Genomic DNA, 11,522 nt, shown 5'->3' on the forward strand with positions numbered 1-11,522 from the left:
AATTAGTAAAGTCATTTCCACTGACATTGGACAGAGATGAATATTTCCAATATTACGTTAGACAACCGGTTCTGGAATAACGCACAAAATTAATAGGTGACAAAGAGTTAGAAAAGCAAAGCTTTGTAAATAATTCCGATTATTATATAAGATTCAGGACACGCACGCAAGGAAGACTTGTGCTATAGAAAACCATATTTGGTTGGTAAAACATTGTCGCTAAACTGAACAACATCTCGGGATTCTTGAGAGGAAAAGCTACTTGTTTTTAATCGAGATCGGAGTGTCGTTGCTATGAGACGATGACAACTAGAAAGACTTTACACAACCTGGAAGAGAATTTTAAAAAATGCGAATACCAAGTAAGGTAAGCAGCGACAGGTTGGAGAGTAAAAGCGGAAGACAACCAGTCTTCCTATCTCCTTCACATTAACCTTTCTGCCTACAGCATTTAAACTGCACATTTCGGCATAATTTAAACTTAATGACTTCTGAAAAATGTAAGCAGAGTCCTTAGCGATCTCTCTACGCTGCGATCGTGTTGATATCGGCGATTGGAAACGATTAGAAAGAAAAATTTCTTTAAAAAAAAAAATTGTTGCAATTGCACCTGTTTTCAAGATCAAACGGATATCAAGTTTCATCAATAGGGGATCGTGGCGATCAGAAATCCCAAGAAGCATTGTAATATCGCAATCGCTATGACCGCTAGTCACATTTTCCGTTTGGCCTTAACGTGGTAACGAGACTCGAACAGAGTCCTTCGCCTCATTCCCAGGCCTCCTATTTGTGTCCTCAATCAGAGCTATCTTAGTTATTATGATGTTGTAATCATTTTTAGACAAAGACATAATGTAGTAAGACTTGGTTCATAAAGAACCAAGGTTTCATTCCAACGAACATCTATAATTATCTTTTTCCCTTTGGTAGTTATTTTTCATCAGCTTCTACTGTACTTTTAAAGGCCATTATATTTGGTAAACTTACCGCGGGTAAACTTGTCAGAATATATTTCTGTCGGGAAAACGCCGACTAATGCGAGTGCACTTCAATTTGAGATATACTGAATCATTTGCTTTCATTTTTTTTAAACCTATTGTACCACGAACAAATAAGGTAAAGGCAATTGTTCTTCGATATTTACGAGTCTGTGGGAATTATTGTAACTGTAGTAATTAAATCTTGCAGGTGGTTGTAAATAAGGGCTAGGATATTAATTCCCTGAAAGAAATTTTACTCGGGATTAGCTTAGAAACCTGTTTTTTTCTAGGAAATTCATCTTTCGTATCGAAACGATTGCCAAAGTATTGACGAAAAAAGTTGTTCGTCTCGGGAATTGGGAGTAACTAGAAGCAAAATTTAGTTAGCCGAGTTAGGTGAAAAACATTCAAGATATGAAAGGCCGGGTAATAAAATCTGTGAACAATCTAAGATTTTGCAACAAACAAAAGCGAAGGCGACTGATTAAATATCCTTCATCTATCGCCTTTTTGAAAGTAAATATTCACATTGATATGTTAATTTTTTGTCGTCCGATTCTCTTTAAAAGCTAATGTTTCATCTGTATCACGACAGTCGCTCATTTCCATGACTTGTAGTTAATTTTGTCCGATATTGCGTTAACAACTTCTGCAAAATGAAAAATAACAACAGAGGAGGAATAAAACTTATCATTAAATTTTGAAAACAAGTTACAAGGAGATGAATTATATAAGATACGAACCGAGTGTAATTCAATCGGTCTTCCTTCTGTATTTAGTGTATAAGGCTATCTAATAAATTTGTTCCACATATTAGAAAAACAAAACGAAAATCGATTTACCAAAGTATTGCAATTTGAAGAGAATTTAAATAAAAGAATGTTAATTATCTGAGTGCAGATTTTTTTTTTTTGAGAAATTCTTTGCTTACCAATACTTGAACTAGAACATTCGATTTCTTCGTCAAAAATGACAGAGACTACAGTTCACTTTGATAGCTGCCTAGGTAGACTAAAAGCTTACAAAATAATTCTTTGTTTGGCCAATGCGCTCTCATTAATAGCATTTCTTCTGAAACCCAGCACTCTAAAAAAAGTTTTTCGGAAACTTTGCAATCGGCAGGCATAGATTAAAGGGTCGATTAGTGCAGACAGGGAAAGGATATCATTCGATATGAAGTGATATGTTAAAAACGCGGGGGAGCTATCGCACTGTGAACAGAAAAACCACAAATGTACTTTCACAAAGAACGGGGCAAAACACATATAAAACGCGACTAAAACAAGAAAGATGGCAAAAACCAGCTTTTTCTCGTGGTGGTAATTTCTATGCGTTTCAGTCGGTGGGTTTTCTGTAAAACCTCTCCGTTTAAACTGTCCAAGCTTTTTAGATAAAGTCTTGAAAACCACAACATAGGCGATTGTTAAGACGATTGCAGGAACAAACATATGTGAGTAACAGTATGCGAAGAGAAAGTCAAGTTTTCTGACACCAGCGGCGGGTAAAACGGCCAAAAATAACGCATTTAGCCAAATTAATAGAATGTACAACTTCACTTTCTTGACTGTTATTCTGTTCTTGTAATTAATGGGGTCTGTTACTGCTACAAAACGATCCCAAGACATCGCCATTATGGAACAAACTGCCGCAAACATAGCCAGTGCTCCTATGAAATATTGGAAAGTATTTAGATACTGAGGTTCTTGGTGTCCTTTGTAGAGGAAATACATTTCCACCGTGCGACCGAATCCCAGAAAAGCTCCAACAAAGAAATCAGCCACCCCGAGATTTGCGATCAGAGAGGTTGTCGGAGTTCTCAGGCAACGGAGAGGATCGCGGTAGATTACAACGAGCAGGAGAAAATTTCCCAGAGAAGTCGCCAGGGCGATGATCGCATCGTAAATGACTAGGCACAGATAAAAGGTAGGGCTCAGCTGAGCGTAAATGTTTAACCCTGAAGATGGTGAAGGGCTCGTTGTTGCGTTGTCAAATGTGATTGCGTTCATCGTTGTAAAGTCTAATTTGAACGAACTTTAAAGCGGAATTTAAATCGGACCATCATTGACGAATTCAGCGCGTGTTGGCTGGATACGGGATACTTAACAACTTATTAGGATGTAAAAGCAAATAAAACACAGAATTCATCAATTACTAAGGGGGAATATTTATTTTGACTGACGGAGCCTCTGTTTGAAGAGAAAAAGCACCAAGTGCGACAATAGCTTTAGAAATCCCCGGAAAGGCCTGCTGTGAAACTTAGCCTTGGCTAGGCTTCTTCATAATCTCTTTCTTCGGAGACATTACTGAACGACTCACAGAACGTAATTTTATACAGTTGAATTCTATGCCAGAAGGTTACCGAAATTAGCAAAAGAATTCGTTACGAAGCCGTTCTACACCTATTTATTGTAAGAAATGGTGTTATTTCCTCAAGCATTTGGAGGGCCCACTTAGATGAAGCGAAATAATCTAGATGTTTCTTCTTCAATATGAATCTCTTTGGAGAAAGAACAGGTGGATAACAGACCGACACTGAATTGCAATTATATTCTCAGTGGGCTGACGTAAACAGTAAGATCAAGGCGTATTGACTTAACATGGACAGGGAGACGGCTTGTAAAAGATTCTGCTCTCCAGCCAATATGGCATTTGCTGGTCTCTGTTCTTTTTTGTAGCTTAAGTCTAATTTTTTTTGGCTAATTTTCGCAGGGATATAGACGAAAGGGTCTCTCTTTATACAAAACGTAACGTTTAAACGCTGGTTTTCCCTCCAGCCAAAAATATTTTTCTTTTCTTCGCTGCAAAGTGTTGGTATGATGCGTAGGCCCATTATGGGACGTAGAATTTTTACTTCAACTGGAAGAATTACATTCTTATTTATGGAGTAATATCTGATATTTCATCTAAGTTTATCTGGTATAAAGCCACCTTAGCTTACAGGAGACAGCAACAAAGAATAGGTTTGGCTCAGGACGAGGTGAAGAAAATATATTGCAAATGAAGACCTAAGATCGTTAAAGATGCACAAACTGTGACAAAGGAGCGCAGCTCTTGTGACAATTATGACAGTCAAGGTGGTCAAATTATTCTTGTCTAACAATACCTGATAAGGCTTGGTACCCAACTGCTGTTTAGAAACTTTCAGTATACAAGAAAACTCTGTTGGCTTTGCTGTAGACATTTTGACTTTCTTGTTGAATTCGACTGACTCTAAGATCTAACACAAACCAAAAGAAGGTTAGCTTTACAACTCTCAGTTCACGGTGGCCAATTTACGTTATCAACTCAATTGATAATACTAAATTACCCTGTTATACTCTTCCACCGACGCAACCCCACAGTTTCTTTAGAAACTTACCCCTTTATTTAAAAAAAAAGGTTACATCGGTGTAATTAACGCTTTAACCGCTACAAGTGTTTGGCTTCTAGTTTCTCCATACAGTGTCACCCTTGAATCAAATGTATAGGTTACGAGAACGAAGGAAATGATCACCAATTTAAGAAGCTCCCGATTGCTAAACAAATTCTCCTTTTCAGTGACATAAGAAACGTAAAGAGAAAAGTGTAAAGAATATGAATACTAACGCTAGGGTGTAAGAGGCTACGGGGGGAAAAATAGCGACAACATCAACTAAAAGTAACACTGAAGATAAGCAAATCTTTAGCAGTTGTAATGACTTCCCTCTGGTCTAACACCCTGTCACTGGATGTCGCATCTAACTGATTTGATTTATAGAGTACCGAGATAGACATGTATCAAAGAAAGGCCAAATATTTGCTTCAACTATCTGAGAGAGCTAATAATCATCTTGGTGAAAAAGATACCAGTCTACTAAATTTGAAAAGGTCCTCCCTTATCACTGAAGGTTCTAACAAGTACATGCACATGGTTTCACTGCCCTTTTCAGGTAAGCTTGTCCATTAATTTTTTTTATTCTATCTTCTTCCTTTTTCCTTCTTTTATTTTTCGTAAACCTCATGCGTTGCGGCTGCTAATGACACAAATGCAACATCTCTGGCACCTTCTCTGTATAACTTTAGACTTACCTCTAATAAAAATGGTGCAACCGGTATGTAAGTGTCTGTGGCCTGTGATAGAAGGTTCAAGGAACGAACACAGTGAAATCTCAGAGGATAAAATCTTGCCGCAGGAATGAGCCTACAAAAAAACAGGATATAAATAAAACACTGATGCTGAAGTCACTGGTGAACAGTACCTGTTACAATACCACGATAAATTTATGAAACTCTTTCCTTCCGATCACTTTGCAGGGCTCCACATAATGGACAAGGGTGCCTAAACTCAGACGCTAGCCATTGTCTAAAAATGGTAATTGGACATTAGAGTCTGACAAAAAAAAGACTTCAGTGTCCTAAATCAGACACTAGGGTCCAAAATCGGACATTAGCGTTCAAAAAATAGTAATCAGACACTACGTCTAAAATTGGACATTAGTGTCCAAACAATGGTAATCAGAAGCTAGTGTCTAAAATGGGTAGCCTGCAGAACCAATGTTAATTTTTTGGCGTTTTCAGCGAACGGAGGCAAGCGCGAGGCGAGCGCGAAGTGCGAGTCACGCGCGAAGGGAGAAGCGTGAAAAATGTAACGCCTGTACCAACACTATCGTTTAAGCTCTTCCGCCCCCAGACACACCTCCAATTACCAACCAATCACAGCGTTCAATAAAAGTGGCGTGGGAGCACTTTTTTTGTAGACCGCACGCGGGACCGATCCTGGAGCGACAACCGGTGAAGATCGTCCTAGGGCCTAGCTATTACATAAGATGTTGGATGTTGACAGCAAATACTGGTAAAACCCCCACGAAAACATAGGCCAACCGCTCAACTTCAGGAAATACTTGTAGAACCAGCTTTGTACCGTGTTTATCTGAATGACAATGTCAATCAGGTAAATTCGATCTCGCCTTGAGAGTCTATTCTCGCAGAAACCTGCCAAAATGTTTCATTTTTGAGCGGCAATCGAACTATGACAACGACGCAGAACGGCGAAGACTACAAACAACGTGAGGAACGGAAAATATAAAAATATATTACTCAGCTGCTTACTTGATTGCTCCGATGATTGTTTGAACCAAAGGATAAATAAGTGGTTGGAGCACTCCGCTGCCCTTCACTTCACTTATAACACGACACCAAAGATGAAGACAGTGAATATACTGCCAGTTATATACTGACTGGTATGAATCCTATGGAATACGGGATAAAAAATAATCAACAAAGCATAAAAGATCGGCTTTAAAGGGCACGTAAGCGGTGGAACAGAAATATTGCACAACACGGATTCCACAGCAGAATTGGTATGGTGGCTTGTGCAAGCAGCGGGCGTTCGGATGTTGTTTTGTCAGCAGAGAGTGACTCGATTGTCTTAAACCATCCAATCACGTGTATTTATCTCTGATTCGCACCGAGACTAATCGTGTACTGAATTCCTAATATTTCAGTACGTTCGGCTCTACAAAACTTTATCACCAGCACATTGAAAATTATCACCACGAGCTTAGAGATTCAAAAGAAGGAAAGACATCATTTTGTACCTTCTTTTTCTGCAGAATGGCATTCCTAAGATGAATGGCAAGCTGCCTGATATACACAAATCCATACTGATAACTAAGATGTTCATCCAAACTAAATATCTCCACAAGCGAGTTCTGCATAAACGCGATGACGGGCTTGGTCTTTGGCGACATAAACTTTGCATTCTTCACAAAATTCATGTACAGTTGCTGAAAGATTAAAGCACAGATCTTTGCATCAGGCTAAGTACATTTAGTGAAAGAACTATTTCTATTCTACTACTACTTTTTAGCAATAAACAGAGGCATCAATTAAAATGTTAACAACTCATAACGTTCGGTTTGTGAAATGGGGAGAAAACTTCCATGACACCAACCAAGGAAACCGTGAGAGGGATTTCCATTTTTCGTAAATGATATCCGCAATGGCTTCCGACGTAATGCGTATCAGTAAAGTTATGATAAGTAAACTCGATACCCAATAAGAATATCGAAGAATCCCCAAACGATTTGAAAACCAAAGCCTCAGGTTTAAATTTATGCAGAAAGTTCATTTGTGCGGTGAGATTTGATACCCGATTAATTTGCTCAAAGAAACATCGTCCGTTTTGAATTGTCGCGAGCCAGTCGGTTTACGATTGGATCAAGCTGAAACGGAACAATTTTGCCAGATAGCGCATTTCGTTACCTTTCAATCTCTGAATAGTGTATGGTGCTCACACTTTAAATAGCTCGTCAACAATATTTTTCGCAAAGGTCTACCGTATCCTTAAGTGTGTGATTAAAATCAGAACATATTAAGTAGAATTGATCTAATAAACAAACAAACCTTAACAGTAAACTCCAGAAGTGCAGCAGGCATCATGGTGGAAACATTTCTGATCCCTAAAAAAGCAAGGACTCTGACGTGTTCTTCACCGCCACTCCACATCCTAACAAGACGCTGAAATAGAGAAGATTAGAGCAGTTTTCAAGTGAGTTTCCAAATCAATCTTGGTTTTGCTTTAATACGCTCTAGAGAGCTTATTCCCGATATCAGTTAGAGTTGTGATCGGAATTCGCTTATGCCTCCCAAACGCCACAGACAATTAACTTTCTAAAAGGTTTGGCCACTGCAGTTTGTCGGTGTTGAAAAGTCGAAACTTACGCAATTTAAGTAAAAAATGCCCTAAATTACACTTGTCAAAAAAAGTCATAACTGAATACAATATGCAACGAGCCTCACACATGCACATTGTGAAGTACTTTTATAAGGTAATGCATGACAAGTTCGTTTGATTTTTAGTTTGGGAGAGGACCCTCATGACTGTCGATTCAGTGCGAGCATTTCTTTTCTTGCGGGCAAGTTGAGGCACTCTCGATAAAAACACACTGGTTTGAATAGCAATTGTCGTAATAAAAGTTTCACACAAAACAACTGGCACTCTTCATTACAATTACGTCCATGACTAACTGATTTAATTGTAATAACTGTTACATGTCAGAGACAAAAAACTACAATGCCAAGACTGCAGTTTTACCTTAATAAAAGCCTTGGCCACTTTGGGAAAGCAGGCATAATATGGCGTTAATTGCTGTGCATGTCGCAGAATTACACACAACATGGATGGCTCTGTGAGGGTCCGCAACAACTGTTAGGAAAAAACATGACAATGTTGAAAAATGTTTATGAGAACACTACAATGTGATTCCTGAGATTATCATTGAATGGCGAGTTTACTTACCTGTAGGACATCACTAAGATAGTGCTTTAAAGGTGTCTTCACTTGAGACCACTTTGTGTGTGAAGAGGGTAGAACTCTGCAGTGTAAAAACCAGAGAGTGGGAAAAAACTCTTTCTTGGAAGGTGTCATTTGGCTAGTAGTGGTCTTGTCAGTTGACTGAGTTGGTTGACTGACTGATCCAATAACCAACTGACTGACTGACTGACTCAATAACTGACTGACTGACCCAATAACTGACTGACTGAATGACTGACTTACTGACTTGCTGATTAACTAATTGAGCGACTATTTGAATGATGAACTGACTGGCTGATTAACTTGCTAACTGACTCACTGACTCACAACCTATTTGAATGACTAACCTACTGACTGACTGACTGAATGACCCAGTAACTGACTGACTGACTGACTGACTGACTGACTGATTGAATTGCTGACCAACAAACTAACTTAGTGATTATTTGAATGATTAGTTGACAAGCTGACTGATTAGCAGACTGACTGACTGACTTGCTAACTGTCTCAATCTATTTGAATGACTAACTGACTGACTGAATGACTGACTTATTGACTGACAACCTGACTGGCTGGCTGGCAAGTAGCCTGACTGACAGCCTTTTACAAACCTCTTTCCATGTCTATTGTGTGTCCCTCCAACATGGTGGAACAGTACTGAGTAAGCATGTTTCAAACAAAGCTGAACAATGGCATTGAACACTGGAATAATGAAAATAATATAATGAAAATACACACATGATCATATTGAATTTACACTCTGATCTGACCCTGCCGAGAGCTGTAGGATTAAAGAAAAAGGCCCCTGTTTTGGACTATAATCCCATCAAGAATAGTATCTTTAGTGCTATATGTGCATAACAGAAACCAAGCCAATTAAGATGTAACACTAATGAGTCACTAGGTTGGTAAAACTCAGCCCTTAGCCTCTAAAAATTAATTATGCAATTGTCATAAGAAACTTTTTTACCTGTATCTCCCTCTACTTTGAATTTCAAGGGTGTCTGTGTTTTGCTGTCATCAACAGTACCAAGGGCCCCATGTACAGCAGAACGGAATGCTTGCAGAGATTTTTTCAGAGCATGAAGTGAATTTTTCTGGAAGCAAGCAACACAGCTTAATTAAAACATAAATAACAGTAAATTTAGCAGCAGTTCACTTTTCGTAGGTACATCAATTCATTTATAAAAAAATAACATAAGTATTTTGAGGGCCTAGTTAGAGATTAGTCACCTTTGGATCAATGGTATCCCTTACCTTGAGGATCTCAATGAGGTGATGGCTCTTACGATCAAAGGTTAAAATTTTGGACTTCTCCAGGCTAATGGTTAATTTCTTTCCTTTATAATTAAAAGAAATTTTCTTACGGGTAATTTTTTTTCCAACTTACAGTTCAAATGTGTCAATTTATGCCTAACAGCTAGAGTTTTTGTTGTTTTACAGCTAATGCTTAACCATTTAACTCCCACAAATGACCAAGACAGAATTTCTCCTTACAATATCTACACAACATCAACCAGATAAGTGATGAGAATTAAGAGTGAGATCAATTTGGGGATAATTAGTTGATCCAATATCAAATTCTCTGAACTCACATTATAAGAATTGTATAGTTGACAGTGAGGAGAATTACAAATTTGATCTGGGAGTTTCAGGGTTAACTCCATTGACACTTTCTATCACATACACCATTTTATTAATTTCCTACAGGGCATTTCATTTTTTCAAAGGAATTTTGGGTAAAATGGGAAGCAAAGAAATGAGCAAAGTCAAAAACAAATTTTCCTGTTTTGAAAAAGCTTTCAGCTAAGTTTTAGTTGAGTAGTGCTGACAGAACAGTGCATTCCATGAACAATTGTAATAAAGCACAGCTTCAAATTTTAAATAAAAGTACCTCTAGTCCTGCTCTCCATCCTTTGATCATATCCATAGAAACTTTTTGGCCCTCATTCGCATCTTTATTTTCTTCATTTCTATCATCCAGGCCATCATCCTCTTCACTGTCATCAGATTCATCTCTCTTTGCTTCACTCTGCAAGGGTCAAAATTAATTAAACTGAGTTAGGTCAGGCTGGACGATATATCTCAAAATTAACACTGATATATATTAAAGGAGAAGAATCTCAAAGGGTAGAAATTAAAATGATTTTGTTCTTTAGATTATAATTCTCATTATTCTCCATGACAGAGTTTATGGTCAAGGATACTTGGTTATTTCATTCTGTCTGTGGCAAAAAATTACATCATGTTTAAAAGAACTCTCTGGGCAGTACGCATGGTATGTCACTATTACATTTATTTAATGTGGGTGTTAGAATATTTGATCATTTTGGATTCAAGGCACTTTGGGCCATGTCCATTCAAACATTCAAAGGCTGTTTTATCATAAGAAACTTCAACAAATTACACTACGTTGGGCAAGAGAAATTAAATGTGGTGTTATGAAGTACATGGATTCAACTTGCACACCCTTATTGAAGGCCATGGTACAGCGCTAAGCCTTTGATGAAGGAAAATCATTTACAAATAGAGTGACAATAATACCAAAAAGTTTTCCTACTTCACTCCTTCCTTCATCATCATCATCGCTGTCTTCTTCATTTTCCTCGTCATAATCCTCATCCATATCACCATCGCCATCATTACTTCCTTCCATTTCTGAGCCAGTATCTGAGTCGTTAAATTCCAACAACTCCTTATCATTTTCTTTCAAGAACTTGTAGAACTCAGGATCCTTTTCTTGTAATTTTTCCAACTGTTTCTTGTGGTCTGCACTTTTAGATTTTCTGTTGAGATTTGAGTACTGCTATCAAATTAAGCTCGTCATAATTAAGTCACTTTAATCTTCATAATGCATGCAACGTCTCATTCACGTATACCGTGAGGCTCAGGGTTATTTTCTAGATCTCTAGTTAAAAATAAAACATCCAGAAATTACTTTGTGGGTAAACGAGCACCATTTTGAGGAACCTTTCCAGGTAAAGGACTTAATGTGTTATCCTCCGGCAAGCTTTCTTCGTCGTCACTGAGGTCTGAATCAAAGCCGTGCATCATAAATTCCTCCGCATCCATGTCACACAACCTCCTGTTAATACAAAAAAAGAGCATCTTTAGATCTTAGATGTAAATCTTTCTCTAAATGAAGCAGAGCTTGCACTTACCGCTTCTCTGTGTCCGCCATGTTGTGATTTGAACCACGTGGGAAAATTAAACTCGACCAATGTACACTATACTTTCATTTATATGAAAATAAAATTACTCCTGCGCGT

The 11,522-nt window shown here is 38.0% G+C and overlaps 2 protein-coding genes across 2 annotated transcripts in view; both read right to left on the reverse strand.

Annotated features, from left to right (window-relative positions):
* The window catches only part of LOC131788693 (nucleolar complex protein 2 homolog), a 15,648-nt gene extending 4,200 nt beyond the window's left edge, over positions 1-11,448 (reverse strand). The window contains exons 1-13 of the mRNA XM_059105781.2: positions 11,415-11,448; positions 11,192-11,338; positions 10,814-11,039; positions 10,148-10,285; positions 9,224-9,350; positions 8,865-8,955; positions 8,239-8,314; positions 8,035-8,145; positions 7,344-7,457; positions 6,536-6,724; positions 6,048-6,187; positions 5,028-5,139; positions 4,084-4,197 (exon numbers count right to left, since the gene is read on the reverse strand). Coding sequence (XP_058961764.2) covers positions 4,084-4,197; positions 5,028-5,139; positions 6,048-6,187; positions 6,536-6,724; positions 7,344-7,457; positions 8,035-8,145; positions 8,239-8,314; positions 8,865-8,955; positions 9,224-9,350; positions 10,148-10,285; positions 10,814-11,039; positions 11,192-11,338; positions 11,415-11,434 — 1,605 coding nt within the window. The 5' untranslated portion in view covers positions 11,435-11,448. The remainder of the gene's footprint in view (positions 1-4,083; positions 4,198-5,027; positions 5,140-6,047; positions 6,188-6,535; positions 6,725-7,343; positions 7,458-8,034; positions 8,146-8,238; positions 8,315-8,864; positions 8,956-9,223; positions 9,351-10,147; positions 10,286-10,813; positions 11,040-11,191; positions 11,339-11,414) is intronic.
* LOC136283274 (adenosine receptor A3-like) lies at positions 2,000-3,057 on the reverse strand. Its single transcript, XM_066171842.1, has one exon. The coding sequence runs from the start codon at positions 2,984-2,986 to the stop codon at positions 2,000-2,002; it is 987 nt and encodes a 328-aa protein (XP_066027939.1). The 5' UTR covers positions 2,987-3,057.
* Positions 11,449-11,522: the final 74 nt, after the last annotated feature.

The sequence above is a fragment of the Pocillopora verrucosa genome, chromosome 9 (genome assembly GCF_036669915.1).
Source record: "Pocillopora verrucosa isolate sample1 chromosome 9, ASM3666991v2, whole genome shotgun sequence".
Taxonomy (NCBI): Eukaryota; Metazoa; Cnidaria; class Anthozoa; order Scleractinia; family Pocilloporidae; genus Pocillopora; species Pocillopora verrucosa.

What these genes read in the sequence shown, in the direction of transcription:
- LOC136283274 (XM_066171842.1), bottom strand. Translation starts at nt 2,986, where the DNA reads ATGAACGCAATCACATTTGACAACGCAACAACGAGCCCTTCACCATCT.